General features: G+C 45.7%; 1 protein-coding gene across 1 annotated transcript in view; it reads left to right on the forward strand.

Annotated features, from left to right (window-relative positions):
• Positions 1-21,859, forward strand: part of stxbp5l (syntaxin binding protein 5L) — an 83,627-nt gene that overhangs the window by 33,639 nt on the left and 28,129 nt on the right. The window contains exons 4-12 of the mRNA XM_062456206.1: positions 4,481-4,615; positions 10,812-10,875; positions 13,172-13,255; positions 15,749-15,872; positions 17,290-17,365; positions 18,433-18,590; positions 19,613-19,685; positions 20,795-20,942; positions 21,590-21,657. Of these exons, the coding sequence (XP_062312190.1) occupies positions 4,481-4,615; positions 10,812-10,875; positions 13,172-13,255; positions 15,749-15,872; positions 17,290-17,365; positions 18,433-18,590; positions 19,613-19,685; positions 20,795-20,942; positions 21,590-21,657 (930 nt within the window). The remainder of the gene's footprint in view (positions 1-4,480; positions 4,616-10,811; positions 10,876-13,171; positions 13,256-15,748; positions 15,873-17,289; positions 17,366-18,432; positions 18,591-19,612; positions 19,686-20,794; positions 20,943-21,589; positions 21,658-21,859) is intronic.

The following is a 21,859-nucleotide window of genomic DNA, read 5'->3' on the forward strand; positions in this document are numbered from 1 at the left end:
TACACACACACCTCCCCTAGACACACACACATATACACACACCTCCCCTAGACACACACACACATATACACACACCTCTAGACACACACACATATACACACACTCCCCTCCCCAAGACACACACCCCCCCTCCAAGTCACACACCCATCCCCAAGACACACACACACCCCTCTCCAAGACACACACACACCCCTCTCCAAGACACACACACACCCCTCTCCAAGTCACACACCCCTCCCCAAGACAGACACACACACACACACCCCTCCCTAAGACACACACACACACTGTTGCTCCACGGCTCACTTTTGTTCTCCTTCTTTTTTTTTACAGCAAAATTATAATTATGCAAATGCAGACTAAATGAGGGAGGTCGTCTGGGCAGTCAAGGAGCGATCGCAGGGCTGTGAAACAGCCGCCTACTCACGTCTGATTGCATGCGTGGTAACGTTTTCTTCTCTGCCCAAGTGCTTTGGTTCCAACTCACTTATTCATATTTCTGGGAGCTCGGACACAATGGAATTATCTGTTGGTGTTTCGGTTAATTTTTACCAGTGGCGACTTTTTAGGGGTGCCCCTAATTTTAATCTCAGCACGCCTAAAAATAATAATAAGAAGAAGAAAATGATTATTGGGTGTGCTCAAGCCTTCGGCGAGAGCACAACCTTTGTTCTCTCACATATATATTATTATTATTATTCTTTTTGCCCCCCTAAAACTCAGTCAATATTTGGCCTACATAGACAACCTAGGTGTCAAAAGTTTTGTCTTGGTAGCGATTGAGTTGCTTCTATTGGGATTTACGTTCCGTTGCATGGTTTAGGCTCAAGTTACGTTTTTGTGGCGAAAAGTGAAGCTAACGGTGGCTAATTTGCTAGCCACAGTCACTGACGTTACTAACGTCACTACGTCACTAACGTCACGAAAACACGCGTGACTACCCGTAGCAGAACATTCGTTTCGCATCTGTTAACTTGGGGGATAGCTAGGCTAACTATAGCTTTACTTGCAAGGCAGCTGCAGAAACGCCACAAGCAAAGAGGCCAGGGTGATAACTATTTACTTATTTTAATTTGTGATGGGAAACACAATTGTAAAATGTAATGTACAATATTAGCTGATATTATTAAGGAAGTAGGCCCACGTCTACTTTCGGAAATGGTAGTCTACTATTTCACTGAGGCATTAGCATGACATTAGCCTCTGTTACCCGGGCAACACATACTACAGTGGTCTGTGATGCATCTGTTTTCAATCATTAAAATAAATGTTCCTCACAAATACATTTTCGTTGTAGGATTTATTATGACATTACATTACAAGTAAACGATTTGTTGGTGAAATTATCATTACCTGTGGTTTCAAACCAGTGTTGCTCACTGCAACGCTGTAGCCTACGCGAGACACACTACAAAAACATCTACACAGCTGTTTAGGAAGTCAAACTGCGACAGAACATGTTTGGCACTCCCCTTACTTAAATCAAAAGTCTTTCAATAGGTGAAACTATCTGACTACTAACCTGAACTTCATTGCCACAGCCTAAACTTTGTCAATCTGTTCATGAAAATAATTAATTTCAGCCTAAACCGTACAACGGAACGTTAAATAGAATTCAACCAACGCAACCGCTAACAAGACGAACACAGCAGTAGTCTAGTACTGTACTGTAGTAGTAGAATTTACCGGGGCAGCTTCTCCACACAGGGATATATCGCATTTTGCGTTGTTACTGACAATGATCGCTACCAGTGAGCTTTTTATGAATGTGCGATTTTCCACTAAATAAATGTCAAGCTTATTTACGTTTTTGGGGGCATATTTTCAGTCAGCAGATGGTACTGTTTGAATCGCGATTCTATCTTCTGCCGGTAACGTCGTAGAATAATCTTCAAAGGGGGTTCTTTATTAATGAATGAATGCAATATGAGTAGGCTAAATGCCTGAAAATATCACGAGAAGGGAAAACTTAAAAGGACGTTTAAGTCATAGAGATTAGGTCAATTTTTACACCGGTCTGCCAAATTTATTCGTTTTGATTCAGCTATGAGGCTGCCTCTTGCAGGGGAAATGAGAAGACATCATATTTCATTCACTTCACTCGTATTTTGAGTTGTAAATGAGCAGCAAAAAAAAGATGCTTTTAAATCTATGTAATATTTATACATAATAAGTAGGCCCTATGCATTTTTATATAAAATATACAGGAATATCAGTTGTAAAAATGGCATTAAAATCCCTGTACAACCGACGCAATCAAGCACACCCTACAATTTCCCCAGAAATTGTACCCTCTCTAGTTGTTTATTATAATTTGATGCTGGTAGTTCATGAAGAAAGGGACATCCTTAGTTTTTTCATTCATTCAATATTTTGCATAATAATACATAAATGTATTAATTGTTATCCAGTGAAATTAGGGATTTATTTAGCACTTTTGCAAGGCACTGTATTCATGTCACATTCTCAATGGGGACTGAGCACCCGTAAAGGTCTGATCCTAGAATCGTCCCTGATTTTTACAAAACGGTATGAATCGAGGAATTAATTCGTAAAAATCGAATTTGTGTAGTTAAGGGGAAAAACATGCTGTGTTTCATGAACGGAGATGAACCAGGGATCGCACAACAGCTAAGGCTTGAGAAACGCCTCATTTGAGAGATCACATCACCTGTTCTGCATGCCACCATCTCAGGTTTCCTGCTTAGAGAATTCAAATGTCTCAGTCAGTCACATCAACCCTCGACCATGAGACTGACATTCTCTCGTCAGGAACATTAGAGTCAAATACGATTCCCTCCCTCTCCCTTGCACACAAAGGCATCTTCTCCAGTTAGCTCAAGCATGCCTCCCATTCTGCAGCATCCATGAGTGGTCCAAATCCTTATTGAATTGTCTCCCATCTCATTTGTCTGCTATCTAATAACGTTGTCTCTGGCTGGGCAGGGCAAGGCGGGGAGGCAGCAAGCAGAGGGCCCAGCCCTGCTGCGTCCTGGTGAGGTAATCACCATGGACAGGAGTGAATTAGAGAGCGTTGATCTTTATTCCCCAGTTAAGGCGCTTATAAAGATGATGGATGCTAATGCAGGGGGAATGACTGTGTAAGCACCCCAACCCCCTGAATTCCTTGGAATATATGACACTGCATGTCACATGGACACATAACATGCTCGTAGCGTGTTCTGCCTCAAGGTTTTCATTGATCTTGTAGTAATTACATGTTCAGTGTAACATGCTACTTTTGCGCAGGACTACAACACAGGGTCGATGCAGGGGCTTTCAGCCATTTGACAGTTTGATGTGAAGCCGGAAAGGAAAATAATGACATCTTTCTCACAACTCTACCTGAACAAGAAGCTTTATACTGAATGTATGAAAAAGGTACCAATCTAGGAATGCTGTTGTTACAACAAGAGCTTCTAACCTGACTTGGCCTAATACCTGTCGCTTGAGCTCCCCATTAACTTAGTTTGCTACTGTTCACTAAAGCAATAGGAGTGAAATGTAACAGGGATGGAGGCCTCCCAACTTAACACAGGTGATGTTTACGTGCGTGCAATACTCAGATTTTTATGAATCCGATTGAAGCAATAGTTTGGTAGAAACAGGCAAATCTCATATCTGCAATTCAATGCAATGAACTACCACTACTTCCTGGATGAAACTGGATGATTGTTATCAAGCATATTGGAGATACTGTTGCAAGAGCTACTGTAGACTCTGGAACCATAGAGGATTGAGAACACTGGAAAGCGATTCAGTAAATGTTTAATGCAAACTCTTTCAATGCGATTAGGAACTGTTGGAACTGCTAGCGGGTAAATCATGCATGGTCAACACTCTTCTTTTGTTTTGCTATCCACTAATGTAGTTGTATTCATCATAATTCATTACAGTTCCTCCATTCAAGTGGAGATGGGTTAAATCAATTATTCAAAAACTCACTACCCTGAAGACATGCACTGTTTATGGTGCCCTCTGATCATAAAAAAAGTTGGGTGTTGTGTTTAAACACTACGACGTTACACACACACATTTGACAGAAAGTTACATCTATCTCAGTTTACTGGAGCAATTCATTCATTTGTCAAATGACGCTGTGGGATATTGATGAAAAACAATTCACTGTACAATTAACCCAAACATAATTATGATATAATGGTGGGAAAGTTATACTGTTTTGGTGAGAGTATGATAATTATTTGGGTGGTTATTATCAGAGGCAAAACATTAATTACAGAGCTGCGTGGTACAGAGCATGAGAACACGTATGCAAAACGTATCAATCTTAATGTCAACACACAAACATACTAATATAAACATGGATCCATACTAATGTCAACACACAAACATACTAATATAAACACACAAACATACTAATATAAACATGGATCCATACTAATATAAACACACAAACATACTAATATAAACATGGATCCATCCTAATATCTAACAGTTTTTGTTTCTGTCTGTCTTCCAGGATCACATTTTGCCACCTTCCCTTCCAGAGCAAATGGCTGTACGTGGGTACAGAGCGAGGAAACACCCACATCGTCAACATCGAGTCCTTCATCTTGTCTGGATACGTCATCATGTGGAACAAGGCCATCGAACTGTGAGTTTACACTGATCTACAGGATCTCCACCAGTAACAATAAAATCGTTTTTTTATTGACGTTGATAATTATCCTTGTCATCTGGATCATGCTGATTTTAGCACTAGCACTGGAGTATGTTAGTCATAATAATAACAACAATAATATGGATGTTGTCGTATTATTATATAAGATAAAGTTGGTGAGGATGATTTTGGTAATAGCATCTTCCATGCTGATGACTACATTTACATTGAGTCATTTAGCAGACACTCTTATCCAGAGCGACTTGCCCAAGGATACAAGGTCATTTTGTACGGCCGGGAATCGAACCGGCAACCTTCTGATTATTAACTGCCCGCCTGATTCGCCTGCACTTTTGGAAAGGAAGTGCAATGCATGCTGGGGTTCTTTATTAGGGAGTCAGGTGGCTGAGCGGTTAGGGAATCGGGCTAGTAATCTGAAGGTTGCCAGTTCGATTCCCAGCAGTGCCAAATGACGTTGTGTCCTTGGGCAAGGCACTTCACCCTACTTGCCTCGGGGGGAATGTCCCTGTACTTACTGTAAGTCGCTCTGGATAAGAGCGTCTGCTAAATGACTAAATGTAAATGTAATTTATTAGGGAGAAATCATGCCACAAACTGTGAGATACAGTTGATCAGGCTGTCACAGGAAGTGTTGCGTTGCACTGACTCATTTGCAGCAGTGGATTCCAGGGCGTTAAAGTCTAGCTCAAACCCCACCAGTCCATGTTAGCAAACTATGATGACATCATAAGCTCAGGGTTTCCTGCAGCACTTTTCAGTTAAGGCAGCCGCCTAAGCAACACACGCCTTCCGCCTTAACTACGCTGTTTTCTTTTTTTATAGCGATATCCGCCGTGTTACTCTGTCCTGTTTACTCCCTTTCATTCCAAACCGTGACCAACGCCAGTCTCCCTTCTCTGCAGAACGCATTAGTCTATCGCACAAACAGTTATACAACCCTCTGCAACAGGTGTTTACCTGCATTAACAGTCCAAACTACTTTTCTGCAGCGCCACGATACCATGCAACTTTGCTGTCAAAAGGATTGTGACAGATCCCGCCCAGGGTTGACAGTAAACAGCTTAAGCATCGGCCCCTTTTTCACTACACGACTCCACAAGCTTTCACAAAGAGCCTTTTTATTTTCCGTTGGAAGTCGCACACCTACGCCACTCTCCTCCGGTGCCAGTCTGACAGGCCCTGGAGAGCGTCGATCAGGCGTCGCACTTGCACCGAGACATCTTTGTGCTTGGCGACAGCCTAAGCTGTAGTTAGCAGTCTCCTTGGCTCTGATGTTGGCGGACCGCCTGTCAGTCACTCCGTTCTCTGACGGAAGTCCTAGGACACTGTGTCAGGGCGGGATTCAAGCTAAGTGGCAGGCATGTGGGTAGCAACACCTGTTGTGGAGGTTTATCGTCTGTTCTGGTGGATTGCACCTTCCCACTTGCCAAAGCTAGACTATTATTGGCATTAAAATGGGTTTTAAATATGAATGACCAATGATTATTATTATTTTAGTTATTTGCCATTTCGATTCGGGTATTGCCAAGTTCTGGTGGGTTGACAAAAAATGTGGCTGAAGAAATCAGTTTGAGTTGTTCTGGATGAGTCAGAGTTCGAGAGTTCACGTATGTCCAGGTAAGACACGCACTTGAGTAAGTGAGACATAAATCGGTGAGGGAAACAAGATTTCTGTGCTCATCAAGATGATTAAACAAAAAGCCAAAGGAGCTCTCACTGTTAAGACTTTGCAGAAGGATCTTTCTCATTATGAATGAAAATGAGAAACACTCCAAACCTGAAAGATAATCCCCTAGTGGATAAAGAGAGAGGGAGCGAAGACAGAATGTTCTTTTTACGTTGAGAGAGGCTTGAGCCCCACAGGTGCGTGAACAACTACTATGTGTGTGTGTGTGTGTGTGTGTGAAATTGGGGTGTGAAATTAAGTTCATTAAACAGTAGCTTCCTCTTGCCCACACAAGACACACACAGACAGACACATACACAGACACACACTGACATGTACAGTAATTGCTCACACACCGACATGACCTGCTAAGCTTTTCTATAGATTCATTTCTTACTAAGAACATAAACCTCAGCCAAGACTTCCAGTGCATTGTGTGTACACATCCCTGCTGTCTCCAGTTTTACATCCACGGAGGTCCAAAACAAATTCACTTTTCTATCACAGGGAGGTGAGCAAATAGCTTGCACTGAATTTATCTTAATTCAAATAACCATGCTGGCAGGAATGAGCTGTGCTTGATCCTTAAACTGTGCTCTATAGTGCAATAACTTTGTCCCAGAATGCATGGCCAGCTCAAAGCACCAGCACAAAATGGGGCAGCACCACTTCAGGCGTTAGCCATCGTAAATCAACGATTCCACACAAAAAATCCCTCCGCACTCTCCAACCAGACACCCATTCAGGAAGTGTGCCATGTATCCTCAATTCCCACGACGGCGACTGAACTCTAATGCGTTCAGTCTGGATCCTTGTTTCTGCAGGCTTCATGGGAGCCCTAGATTTACTTCCTGCGTGGGGAAGGGAAGTGTCGGCACCTCAAATCATAAGAGAAGAAAGGGAAACAGAGAGTGAGATAGCTGTTGCTTCCCTGACACGCTCACACATCATCATCTGTCTGAACATGCCTCTGAACACCAAGGAAATGCTGCTTGAAAATTTATTTTCATTGAAAATTATTAAGGAACCGATTCAGTCAATTTAAATATGAATGGTAGCATTTGGTTAATCTTCTCTGTGTTTTCTGTTCTTAACCGATCATTTTCAGACAGTTCCCTCCCAGGTTCCCTATGCCTTGGCATGACCACGTTAATGGTTTTTGTGTTTCCGTAATTAGCCCATTATTTTCTAATTAAGACAGGGTTTATCAGTCTAATGTAATCTAGGTCTTTCTGGCCTGCCTTCCTTGGCAGCAGGCTAAATTGAGACCGAATACCCAGAGGAGGGAAATGCAGGCCCATTCATGTTAATGAAAACACATGCTAACATTTCTCCTCCTTCCTCTCCTCCCTCCATACCTTGTCACATGATCGTATTTTCCTCCTGGTCGGTCCTCCGAGGCAGAGGAGGGTATGACGTCTTGAGGAGTTTGAGAGAGGAAGAGAATAAGAAGGGGTTTCTGCAGCAAATCGAAAAGGAAGGCTGTGCTGTTGACATTAACAGCCGTGTGTGTGTGGAGGAAAAATGAAAGGAATTGTGTGTGTGTGTGCGATTATGAGGAAGGACATGAGTTTTTAAATGAGTGAGAGAGAAAAGTGTCAAATGTGTGTACTGGAGGGCCTGCAAATATTTACGATACACAAAAGTCTTCGCCACAAAAGCCCCAAGTAGAACTCCACCAGCGTCAATGTCCGTGGAAGATCATTTGCCTGGGAGATGTAGTTCTGTTGAGGATTAATGAATGTGCATGTGTGTACTACGCTATTGGCAGTAGGCCACTATGTTATGTCCTCAAGGATCTGTCATGCTCCATTAGTGTCCTCTGACCCCGTCACAGCACACATTGCCTCTGGTTCAAAAGAAAATAACGAACCCACTCGTACTCGACTCAGATGCTCCGACACTCACAAGCTAACGAATATAAACCAATGCGATCCTATTAATATTTCTCCCCCTTTTTTGGTGGTACAATATCTCTTAGGCGCAGCGCTTTGCTAATCCTGCTCATGATTCACAGAGAAAAATCCACCTTTAATAATTGATGTGACATCATACGTGCGCTGTAGAGGAGGAAATGAAATCTGAAGAAAGACAGAACATCAAAGCTTCTCGCCAACTGACTATTACCATTGTTTGGTAAGACAAGAAGACAAAAAACAGAATAATCCTTTGTTAGGGCCTCACAGAAACATATTTTCATTATCTTGCTCTATTTATTTATTTATTTATTACATTGTTCAAAGCCAGTCCAAACTAGACAATTAACGCTAAAACATGCACAATAACTCTACTTTCACCATCCTTTAATTGGATTCTCTGCGTGGAAACACACTGGGAGGAGGAAATTCAGCCTAGTGGTTAAAGAAGTGGTGTATCGGCGGTGTTATACAAGTCTGAAACAGGGCATAGTCTTCTAGACAGGATGTAGGTCATTTCGATGCTTGAAGGCGGCTCAGACGGTAAGCTAGCGTTACCGTGTCGGAGCAAGCTAACCTTCGTCCGCACCGCATCAGCAGCTTTCAGAACAATGAACCGGCAGAAACATTAAGTCAGATGTGGGAGTCAGATGGCTGAGCGGTGAGGGAGTCGGGCTAGTAATCTGAAGGTTGCCAGTTCGATTCCCGGCTGTGCCAAATTGACGTTGTGTCCTTGGGCAAGGCACTTCACCCTACTTGCCTCGGGGGGAATGTCCCTGTACTTACTGTAAGTCGCTCTGGATAAGAGCGTCTGCTAAATGACTAAATGTAAAATGTAAATGTAATTAAATACTTAAATTTTGCTTTACATTAAAATCATACAAACGGCTCTGGCTCTCCCTCTTCCAGCTCCTCAGCTGTCTCAATACCTTGATATGTTTCTCTCACTTGTTTATTTACTGGGGGGAAAAAAGATACCTTGTTGTGACGGAGCGTGGCTAGCTACGTCTTTTACATACCGTCACACCTGTGTGATCATTAGATGGTTGGTTAGTTTACGTGTGCGTTCAAACTCGCACACTTGTTTACGTCCATGAATCTCTGGTCAGTGTTGTCAACCATCCTGTTGGTTATTATAGCCCCCCTCCACCTCCCTCCTGTTGCTTCTGTTACCATGGCTCCCCGGGACCCGCAGGGCATTTCTTTGTTCCCCACAGCAGAGCTTTTCTGTGGTCTCTCTGATAAGGTCCGCTTGTCTCTCTTTGGTGTGGCTGAGGTGGACGTTTTCCCCTCAGCCCCGGTCAAATAGGTCCAGTCCACCCCGGTTCTCGACATCTCCTTATTTGCATCATGTTAAATTAATAACCTTACTTTCACAGTTTTAATTTTTGTTTATTTAACCCCCTTCTCTTATCTCTGAACTCTTCTCCGGCAGAAAAGCTCTGCACTGTATGTGAAGTCTGTGGACTTACAATGTAATGTTTCAAGGTATTCCTGTCTCCAGCTTGGTTAAGTTGTACACTCCTCTGTATTGACTCAGAAGTATGTTTGTTTTTGAAACCTAATTAGACCCTGTGTGCATCTTTGTATGCCGTTACTAGAGGAATCCATCCTTGAACACAACAATTGAGGGTTTCCAAATGTTTTTGCACATTTCCATACAGATTGAAATTTGCTGAGGGGGGGAAAAAAAGCACCAAGTTTCCAACCTCATGAAACCAGGGTGCTGGTTGTGATCTGTCAGAGCATGTCACACACACGTTAAACACGTGATGACACGGTTCACATCCAGAACACTGGCGTTGCTAGGCAACTAGAGGTCCGAGGTCAGAAGAAATGAACTGGCAGGGTAGCGGAGTAGGTTGGCACCGAGCTAGCAATCACCAAACGTGTTTGTGTGGAGTATAAATCCTTTTGTAGCCAGATAATATGTTGGCTCAGTTCCATGTGGGGGTCTAAGTATTTGTGATGGGCTGGACTTGGGAGAATGTGTGAAGATTGGTTGTGTTTTACTGTGTGTGTAGCTAGCGGCCTTTGTAGAGAGTGACTGTTGGCAGTGGGATTCTGCAGGGAGCAAACAGCTGTCTGACTTTTCATCCTGGTGCTGAAGCAGATCCAGAACATTCTCTAAGGTGAATGTCAGATGGCTGAGTGGTTAGGGAATCGGGCTAGTAATCAGAAGGTTGCTAGTTCGATTCTCGGCTATGCAAACCAAATGACGTTGTGTCCTTGGGCAAGGCACTTCACCCTACTTGCCTCGGGGAGAATGTCCCTGTACTTACTGTAAGTCGCTCTGGATAAGAGCGTCTGCTAAATGACTAAATGTAAATGAATGTACTGGCAGCATGCCAGAGTGTTTTCCCTTACGGACTGAGCACCATCAAAGAAAGGCTCTAACCGGAAGTTTAGCTGCAAGCGCTAAACTCCTACAGTAGAATCCGTTGACTATTTGGTGGTTTAAATCTCACTTTGGGTGGTCTGTGCTGTTTTAAGAACACCTAGTGGTCTTCATGTTAATGTTGTTACACTGAGCTTTTTTTAATTGACTTGTTATTTCCACCTTTCCCTCACTTTCTCTCCATCACAGGTCGACTAAAACACACCCAGGGCCCGTGGTTCATTTGAGTGACAGCCCAAAGGATGAAGGCAAGGTGAGTGGGCGAAAAGCTAAGATAAAAAACAAACAATTTTCTTTCACTCCTTTTTTGCAGAAACGGTTAGCCGTTAGCCGCGGTTAGCCAGCCTCACTCTCGCCGCTCTCTCAGGACTCTGGTGGGTCGATCGGTGCCCAGTTCACACAACACCCATTAATCTCAATATGATTCAATGATGCTAATGCTAACACTAGCATTGTTAGCATTATCCCTCTAAGGCTAGCGGTCTTCCTTACCCCGGTAGGCGGGACCGTGGGAGATTTCATCCAGGGTAAAGGGTTCGGTCGGGTCAGTTGACGGTCAGAATCAGTAAGCACATCTCCGTGGCTACGAGGCAGGAAGCATCAAGGGGAATTGATTCGCTGAGGTCTTCCTGGCACTCGATGTGTGTGGGTTGCCGGGTGTGAAAATAGACTGAGAAGCTGTCAACAGGAAGATACAAACAGGGAGGGAGAAACAAACCTGCAGTGTTTAGGACATGGATGGTGAGACAAAGATGTTTTCAACGGTCTACGGCCAGAGTAGATTTTTTATTTATTTTTTTCGTCCTTAGGCCAGCCATATTTCAGCATCTTGATCTTTTCTGTGTGTATTCTGCCATGAAATACCCATGGCCTACATGTATAATGTGTGTTTGGGTATGGCGTTTTATGTATTTCCTTCTGAGTTCCCCCCTGCCCATCCTCTTTGTTATCTATTCCAATGCTCTACATGTGTGTTTTTGTGAATGTTCTTGTGTCCCACACGCGTGTGCGAGTCTGATGGTTTCCCGAACGAGGCTGAGAGTGGCGGCGTGGAGACGGGCTGTTTTCCGCCCCACCTGTTCTCCACTTCACGTTCTGTGATCTGTGCCTCCACTCAGTCAGGTCTCTCCACGGGGGTCTTTCTCATCCTCCCCAGAGACGCACGTCCTTTAAATACCCCTCCGCATCGCTCCCCCTCTCCCCCTGGGGGCTGGGGGCGTGTGTGACAGGCGATGCTCTCTGTTTAGCCCCCTCCTCACTCTCTGAAGGTGTATTTAGGGGATATTTTGAGTGTGTGATGGGGGGGGGGGGGGGGTTGATAGACACTCTCTAGCAACTTTTGTCTTCCCTTACTCTGTGCTTGGCGCTCAAGCATCTGTCGTTGTGTGTGTTTGTGTGTGTGTACTTGATTTGACGGCGGTGTTTATGCAGTGAAGCGTTTCGCAGCCTGGATGTTTGTTCCAGCCGTGTGTGGTTTTCTGTGTGTGCACATGTTGTCTTTAGCTTTGGGATAGTCTGTCTCGGCTCGCCTCCTGTAGTCTTTGCTGCTGTCGTCTACCAGTAGGCCTACTATTACAGATCTAATTCATGTGATTACTGTTGTTCTCGCACATACTATGATTACTCTCTTTTTCTCTGTCTTTCTCTCTATTTCTCTCTGTGCATAGCCCCTGCTCACCTCCCACATCTCATTAATTCAAAAACAGCTGACTCTGGATTTTAGATTTTTTAAATTTTGCTGACAAAGGCCACATCGTTTTTTATCTCCTTCCTCTCTTCTACTCTTTCTCAGCATCTCTCTCTCTCCCCTCTCTCTCTCTCTCTCTCTCTCTCTCTCTCTCTCTCTCTCTCTCTCTCTCTCTCTCTCTCTCTCTCTCTCTCTCTCTCTCTCTCTCTCTCTCTGTCTCTCTCTCATATATGAACCCAACCTTTTGCTCTCGAGAAATCACCCAGATTTTAGCTTCTGCTTCCTCATCCTAAAACGTAAATCCTCTTCAAACCACGCACACACACACATGCACACACACACGGGTAAAGCCAGCCAGCAAATAGCCTGTGTGTGGTTCACTACTGGTAGGGATCATCCTTCCCAATCCTCCCTAATCACATCTCACTCTGGAGAAGGAGCTCACGAGAGTTACCAGCCAGGCACAAGAGAGTTTGGAGGGGGAAGAGATGGAGAGGGAGGGAGAGACGGAGGGAGAGAGAGAGATATATAGACAAAAGTAGGAATTATTTAGATATTTAGAGAGAGAGAGGAAAGAGGGGTGGACTAAGTGCAGAGTTGTTTACCAAGTCTGGCTTTAGTGTTATATTAGCGTCAAATTTTGTTGGGGCAGTTGAAGTGTCCTTAGCAGCAGTTTCCTAACGTGAGTCATATCTTGTGCTTTTTCCAATCCCAGAGTAAAGTTTTGCTCAAAACAGTTTTGGACTTCTCATGAAGTTAACAATACAAATTCAGAAACGTCCTCTTCTGTACGTCTAACTTCTCCTTTTTCCTTTTCTTCTTCCTTTCCTCGTGCCACTCATCCGTCATCCGTCCCCCACAGCTGTTGATTGGGTTTGAGAGTGGAACCGTCGTTCAGTGGGACCTTCGGGCCAAGAAGGCGGACTACAGAGTCTCCTATGATGAGGTGAGCTCGCTCCACACACTTTCGCCAGGTACTTCATCTTATCCTCCACTTGTAATGCATGATATCCAGTACTTATAAGATTGTTCAATTAATCACATCGTACATGTAAGGCTAAAGTATAAATACCCCCAATGAATTAGCATCTGTAAACGCTGTCACCTTGTGTACTTATTTGGTAGTCTAGAGACCACTGCCTTTTCTAATTGTTGGTGTTATTTAGCCACTGTGGCCTTGAAGCTGCTCTGAAATAAAACCTTTCAGACTCGTACAATTAGCCCACATGTTAGCGGCAAGCCTGTCTTAAGAGCGGATCTGCCGGCGCATCTTTTATCTGTCCTTAGAGGAAGTGTCGGAGTGCTGTTAATTATCCCTCTCTTGATGCATACTCATCTCTGGTGTCTAGCATCTATCGAGAGAGGGGGAGGGAGAGAGAGAGAGAGGGAGAGGGAGAGAGGGAGGGAAAAAATTATCATCGAAGAGCTTCTGACCAACCGAGACAAAACACATGAGCGGCACTGAGACACACAGAGAAACAGGAGCTCTCTCTCTGCTGGCAGTGTTTCAGAAAGCTGCAGTGTTTCAGAGAGGGGCAGTGTTTCAGAGAGCTGCAGTGTTTCAGAGAGCTGCAGTGTTTCAGAGAGGTGCAGTGTTTCAGAGAGGTGCAGTGTTTCAGAGAGGGGCAGTGTTTCAGAGAGCTGCAGTGTTTCAGAGAGGTGTAGTGTTTCAGAGAGGTGCAGTGTTTCAGAGAGGGGCAGTGTTTCAGAGAGGTGTAGTGTTTCAGAAAGGTGCAGTGTTTCAGAGAGGGGCAGTGTTTCAGAGAGGGGCAGTGTTTCAGAGAGGTGTAGTGTTTCAGAGAGGTGCAGTGTTTCAGAGAGGGGCAGTGTTTCAGAGAGGGGCAGTGTTTCAGAGAGGGGCAGTGTTTCAGAGAGCTGCAGTGTTTCAGAGAGGTGTAGTGTTTCAGAGAGGTGCAGTGTTTCAGAGAGGGGCAGTGTTTCAGAGAGCTGCAGTGTTTCAGAGAGGTGTAGTGTTTCAGAGAGGTGCAGTGTTTCAGAGAGGGGCAGTGTTTCAGAGAGGTGTAGTGTTTCAGAAAGGTGCAGTGTTTCAGAGAGGGGCAGTGTTTCAGAGAGGGGCAGTGTTTCAGAGAGGTGTAGTGTTTCAGAGAGGTGCAGTGTTTCAGAGAGGGGCAGTGTTTCAGAGAGGGGCAGTGTTTCAGAGAGGGGCAGTGTTTCAGAGAGGGGCAGTGTTTCAGAGAGCTGCAGTGTTTCAGAGAGGTGTAGTGTTTCAGAGAGGTGCAGTGTTTCAGAGAGGGGCAGTGTTTCAGAGAGGTGCAGTGTTTCAGAGAGGGGCAGTGTTTCAGAGGGGGCAGTGTTTCAGAGAGGGGCAGTGTTTCAGAGAGGTGCAGTGTTTCAGAGAGGGGCAGTGTTTCAGAGAGGGGCAGTGTTTCAGAAAGGGGCAGTGTTTCAGAGAGGTGCAGTGTTTCAGAGAGGTGCAGTGTTTCAGAGAGGGGCAGTGTTTCAGAGAGGGGCAGTGTTTCAGAGAGGTGTAGTGTTTCAGAGAGGTGCAGTGTTTCAGAGAGGGGCAGTGTTTCAGAGAGGGGCAGTGTTTCAGAGAGGTGAGTGTTTCAGAGAGGTGAGAGTTTCAGAGAGGTGAGTGTTTCAGAGAGGGGCAGTGTTTCAGAGAGGGGCAGTGTTTCGCCACTTTTGATTCTTGAAACTCTCTTTCTCTTTTCCGTTTTTCTGTTTCTTTCCTTCTCTCTTTCTCTCACTCTGATTTTATTGATCATTCCCAGGAAGAAAACCAATCCCATTTAAAAGGCTGAGAGATGAGTTGGAAGACACCTATAGTTTGTAATTAGTACGGTGTGATTAACTGAGTGATTTCTGCCTTGACATTTTTTTACTCGGTTCATTTCAATCAAGAAACTTCAAAGGACTTACCTCACACACCTGTGCGCTTCTGACAAAAATGATAACAAATAAGGGTGCTATATTTTTTCTTTCCGGAATATCAATTGAACAGGAAAGATCAAACGCATTTAATAACCTTTCTGTTCTTGTTATGTTCTTATCATGTGGCAATCCACTGACAGTCTCATTTCCATGAGCTAAACTAATTGGATTGCTGTATTGATTTTTAACGCGATAATGAATCGGATGTTAGGTGACTGTTACATACGAAGGTTTATCGCTCTCTGCACCTGTCCATTTCCTTTGTTTCCCCTCTTCTTCCTCTTCCTGTCTCTCATGGTGTAGCTGTGATATTGATCCCCCCCTCTCACAGCCCTCTTCACGGCTGCTCTCATTTACGAGCCACGTAATAGACCATCGGGTCTCTAACTTCCTCTCTTTCGCAGCACAAGCTTTTGCATAGAATGAACCTCTCAAGGGGCACCACCACAGGGGCCAAACTTCATCTTAATAAGTGAAATTTGATGGCTTGGAATGGAAACGTTACAGCAAACCTGACCCGTTCTGCTCTGCTCTCCCTCGCCAGGCTATCCATTCAGTGAGCTGGCACCACGAGGGCAAACAGTTCATGTGCAGCCACTCAGACGGTAGCCTGACACTGTGGAACTTACGTAACACGGCGAAGCCCTTCCAGATCACCTTTCCTCACGGTGAGACACACAGGCGTGCACGTCCACACTCGCGTTGTAACGGTTAAAGTCTGGGGTGCCAGTCAGACAAAGCCCCAGAAAGAGATTGACTCTCAATAAGGTGAAGGCCGTACACACACACACAAACACACTCTGGACCTAGCACGTCATTACCCTGACCCTGCCCTCTCATCTGTTCCTTTATTCGGTTCACTCCTTATGGGATTTATTGACAGACCACATGTAGAGGGAGGGTAAGGAACTTGTAGAACAGACATCTAACCCCAGGTCAGGGCTCTGCTGAGCTCCCAGTCCTCACTCTCCCACCCACAAACTGAGACACTGACAGGAAACTGCTTTGATGAGCAACCAACTGCCGACAGCTGCGTCGTCGCCGCCACACCCCTCACAGCTGGTGGCCGTGGAGCCGGGATGGAGGGCTGTGTGTGTAGGCGGCGCACTCTGACCCTGCCACTTCCGAGACGAAAACATCCCTCACTCTCTCTCACATACATAAATACACACACACACACACACAAGTGGAGGAAGTGCACAAGGATATGAGTAATGGCAACAGACTTGAGATCAGTGTCTGACAGACTGTGTTGGTGTTGTCCGATCTGTGTCCCAAGTCGGGGTGTGAGTCATCTGTTCAGAAATGAAATGAAAGAAGGAGTCAGGTGGCTGAGCAGTGAGGGAATCGGGCTAGTAATCAGAAGGTTGCCAGTTCGATTCCCGGCTGTGCCAAATGACGTTGTGTCCTTGGGCAAGGCAAGTAGGGTGAAGTGCCTTGCCCAAGGACACAACGTCATTTGGCACAGCCGGGAATCGAACTGGCAACCTTCTGATTACTAGCCCGATTCCCTCACTGCTCAGCCACCTGACTCCTTCTTTCATTTCATTTCAGGGGGAATGTCCCTGTACTTACTGTAAGTCGCTCTGGATAAGAGCTTCTGCTAAAAGTAAAACAAGTAAATGAAAGAGAACCCTATGGTGTATTCATAAACTGTAGTAACGAAGAAAATAACTCAGTAAAGGTTCAAATCCCAGCGTCTCTGGGTGAGCTGTGACTCCGGGCTGGCTATGTCGCAAATTGCTTTTTTGTTGTTGTTGTTGTTTACAACATAATTTCATGAGGGACAGAATGTTGTTTTGACAGGGGTACCAGGAAGGACATATCCTCATCCAGATGCTACGTCAAGTCAGACCTCAGGGCACTTGTGTTCGTCAGTTTGTTATCAGACGTGACTTTGGGAAAACCGAGAAATGTTACTTATCTCTCCCTCTGTCCTTTGTTCTCTGCTGCCACTCATTTTCATACAAATATAATTCGTTTTTAATACAAGCGACCTTTGGCACTGAAGCCCGATTTAGATGGGAAAATCTGTGAAAAAGCTAGGATATTCTACTAAAAACTACTGTCTTCATTCTTCATCAGGTAAGATCCAGAAGGATGGCAGAAAGGAGTCATGTAAACCCATCCTGAAGGTGGAATACAAGACGTCAAAGAGCAGGTAAAGATGGTTCTTCTTCATCCGTAAGTAGACTCATCTCCACCAGACACACTCCCGACTGCAGTATGTCATGTGCTTTGGACAGCCAGTAGGTAGCTTCACAGAATGCTTTTAAGGCCATCAGTCATGATATTCAGAGGTTAGTTGAGTCAATTCCTCACAGGGAACTGCAACCCTGAAATTCCCAACATTTCTCTTTGCCAAAACCTTTTAATCCTAGCATGTTTTCACTCAAGTTGTACTTCTAGAGGTCTTTTATGAAGTGGGTTGTAGTCTATTAAGACTAAGAAAATTACAAAACAATCAAAAAATGATAGCAAGCCTTTTAAAAACGCATGATGCATCTGCAGGCTTTTGCATTGAGGACATCCTTTGAAGCATAATTCCCTTTTAGATGGATAGTCTTTGTTGTCTTTTTGGAGTCGGATGAGTGAGTTGTATTATCATTTATATTGCTTCGCCAATGTTTTTTAGGATAACAATGGGCCTTTATGCTTCATAGTTGTCTCATAGTTGAACACAAAGAGGACTCTTAAAATCACAGAGGCACAAAGAGCGACAGCGACATCTTGGTTGTCACGACGACATGCTCAGGCCCACTCAACGACGGGGCGTTTTCCTGGCTTTTCTTCAAAGCGTATCGATCGTTAAAGGGCTGGGGTGACTGTCCCAGGACATGCCCCCTGGGGGTAAAACATTCACGCTCACACTCTGACAAGAATGAGGCTGAGTCATTCTTGTGCTAACTCTCTGGCTAGCTAGGCTGGACACGCATGTACTCCCCGTCCCCCTGGGACGGGCAGCTGAGATGCTGAAACTCTGAAATGTCGACCCATGTTTGCAGGCAGGCATGTCTTTTTTTTTGCCATGGTTTACAGTGAAACAGGCACGTTTCTTCAGGGATAAGCCCACTTTCCCTTCTCCGGTTTTCCCCCTATGACTCACTGTACCGGCTTGTCTGGTTGTTTCAGTCCCATACTGATGCAGTACTCGTCTTCTAAAACATGTTCATGACGACATCACAAACCTCACGATGCCCTCACTGAAGAGCCTCTCTGACTCCTCAGCAGCGAGCCTTTCGTCATCTTCTCCGGCGGCCTGTCGTACGACAAGGCTGGACGGCGACCCACGCTGACCATCATGCACGGCAAGGCCATCACAGTCCTGGAGATGGACCACCCCATCGTAGAGTTCTTAGTCCTCTGTGAGACCCCGTACAACAACGGTGAGTGGTGGGATGTGGGGGTGGGGGTGGAATCGAATGGGGGTTAAACCTCACGATCTTCAGTTTGTGATGGGATTTAGTTGGATTTTGTGTTCGTTAGCTGGCTCACTGCCAAATGTTTTTTTTTGTGTGTGTGTAAATTGTGTTAGATCACCCTCCCTATGTCTTTCCGTCTCTCTCTGTTGTTTTCTCTCTCTCGTTCTTTTTTCTCCCTCCCTCTTTTCTCTCTCTCTTCCCCCCCCTCGCTCTGATAATTGACTCTAATCACAGTCCAAGCTGTGATGGTAACGAGCACCTTGGCGAGGCCTTAAACGTATCCCACTGTCTCGTACCTGCGGAGAGCTTTGCTGCTCGCATTAGTCAGTCTGGTCCCAGCACAGAGTGTAAATAAACTCAGTCACAATAGTTTGGAGGAATTTGACAAGCGATAAAACAAAAGAGAAATCAAATGTATTTATCCTCTCCCAACTCTGTTTCGTTTGTTACTGGCTCCAAAACCGATGGAGAGCAGGTATCCCAACCTGCAGAGACTCATTTCAGGGAGGTGGCTCCCCCCCTGGGACGCTATGTGGACGCATGATGTACCCCCTAAAACAGCGCGATTAGCACCTGTCTCTACCAGAAATGACCATTGGACAGTCTCTCACTCGCTATAAATCGCCGATTTCCGGGAGATTGTATAGCATTTGCGGGCGTCACGGAGCCGCTGTTGAAATGCGGGAGTCTCCCGGAACTTCCGGGAGACTTGGGATGTCTGTGAGAGTGTAGCTGGTGTGTTTCCCCTCCCATTGGACTGATGTTGGGATTTACATCTGAGTCATTTAGCAGACGCTCTTATCCAGAGCGACTTACAGTAAGTACAGGGACATTCCCCCCCGAGGCAAGAAGGGTGAAGTGCCTTGCCCAAGGACACAACGTCATTTTTAGCACAGTCAGGAATCTAACCGGCAACCTTCTGAGTAATAGCCCGATTCCCTAACCGCTCAGCCATCTGACTCTTCCTGTCCACCGTGTTTTCACAGAGGTCCAGGAGCCCTATGCGGTGGTGGTTCTCCTAGAGAAGGACTTCATTGTGGTTGATCTGACACAGAGCAAGTAGGTGCACACACACACACTCTCACACACACGTGCGCACAGAGACTTACCACACACACACTTGTAAACACACTATACACACACGCGCTGTTTCTCCTTCACACACTCTTTCTCACCAACACACACACACACTCTCCTGCTGTGGCTCCCCACCAGCTCTCAGCCTGCATGTGGCAGATGAGGATGAGAAGGCAGTGGGACAAAAGAGGCCAGCCTGTCACTTCATGACGTGACTGGCTGTGACATCGTCACCAAGGCGCCAGGCCCCAATCTCAGACACATCAGAGTGCCCCTCCCTAACCACACATTACATTTACATTACATTTACATTTAGTCATTTAGCAGACGCTCTTATCCAGAGCGACTTACAGTAAGTACAGGGACATTCCCCCGAGGCAAGTAGGGTGAAGTGCCTTGCCCAAGGACACAACGTCAGTTGGCATGACCGGGAATCGAACTGGCAACCTTCGGATTACTAGCCCGACTCCCTCACCGCTCAGCCACCTGACTCCCCTACATTACAACACCCAGCTCTGACAATAGGCCCAAAACTCCATATGGGGACTTGACCATGTAGAGACAGAGTCGCGTCTGGTCTTGTGCTTGGAAAAGAAAATCGAACGTGTGACTTTGCCTTAAGACAATCTTGACACTTGCCAATACACATCCCTGCGACTATAGTGCTGGGAGAGTGACGGGGCGTCGCTAAGTGAGATGAAGCTGTCTGACAGTTCCAGCCCAAGGTCAGGGCTTCTTCTTCCTATAACAGAGACAGGGAGGGTCTGCCAGCAGCCCTCACCAGACGCCTCTCATACTTAGATGAAGGTGACTGAGGTGTCATTTCGTCCCTGCTAGTTTATCAGCCCCAGATTGTCTGCGTGTATGTGATTAAGTGGTCGTTCCGAAGCCTTAATTGGCTGATTTGGTACTTAATAGCTCTTTAATTGGAGCGTCCTCTGGGCCCAAGTGTCTCAAAAGCACACGTAACGACTGATGAATGGACACATCCAAGGACTGGTTTGTTTGTTAGTGCCGCAGAAGCAGCTACACACTTTGACCTGTGTGTGTGTGTTTGTGCGTGCACGTACCTGTGTGTGCCTTCCTTGCAGTTTCCCCATCTTCGAGAACCCCTACCCTATGGACATCCACGAGTCCCCTGTCACCTGTACGGCCTACTTCGCAGACTGTCCTCCGGACATCATCCCCATCCTCTACTCCATAGGGGCCAAACACAAGAAGACCGGGTACAGCCAGAAGGTATGCTGCAGGGGGGGGGGGGGGGGGGGGCGTTTGGGTCAACTTCTAGGCTGAATCCTCTTTAGGCAATGCTTTATCTGTACAAAAGCTGGGATTGTATGCGTATGGAGAATTTATTATAACTCATGATTCACAGTATGGGATTGTTTCTGTTACGACCAAACCTACATATGAAGCGAAGCCTCAAGGGCAGGAATTTATGATCAGTAATAGACAGACGTGGCAATATGCATCCTCATGTCTTACTGTCAGTGCACAGCCGTCCTTTATGTGACATGCTTCCTGCTAAACCACACCCACGCATAGCGTGTGCTCTCATAGTGTGTGCTCATAGCGTGTGCTCTCATAGTGTGTGCTCATAGCGTGTGCTCTCATAGTGTGTGCTCATAGCGTGTGCTTATAGCATGTGCTCATAGTGTGTGCTCATAGCGTGTGCTTGTAGCGTGTGCTCATAGTGTGTGCTCGAAGCGTGTGCTCGTAGCGTGTGCTCATAGCGTGTACTCATAGCGTGTGCTCTCATAGCGTGTGCTCATAGGATGTGCTCATAGCGTGTGCTCATAGGATGTGCTCATAGCGTGTGCTCTCATAGCGTGTGCTCATAGGATGTGCTCATAGCGTGTGCTCATAGCGTGTGCTCTTCCTTCCAGGAGTGGCCTGTGAGCGGAGGAACGTGGACCTTGGGTTCTCAGACATACCCGGAGATCATCATCACTGGGTGAGCACGCTGTTCCACCGCACTACGCCCGCAGAACACCAACCCCTCCACCTGTTCCACCGCACTACGCCCGCGGAACACCAACCCCTCCATCTGTTCCACACAGCCACAGTTCTGCGCCAGGATCCTGAATATATTTCCACAGACTTTTATATATTATGAATGTTTTACACCTTTCCAAACCAGCCCCCCTGCAGCTTGT

The sequence above is a fragment of the Osmerus eperlanus genome, chromosome 3 (genome assembly GCF_963692335.1).
Source record: "Osmerus eperlanus chromosome 3, fOsmEpe2.1, whole genome shotgun sequence".
Taxonomy (NCBI): Eukaryota; Metazoa; Chordata; class Actinopteri; order Osmeriformes; family Osmeridae; genus Osmerus; species Osmerus eperlanus.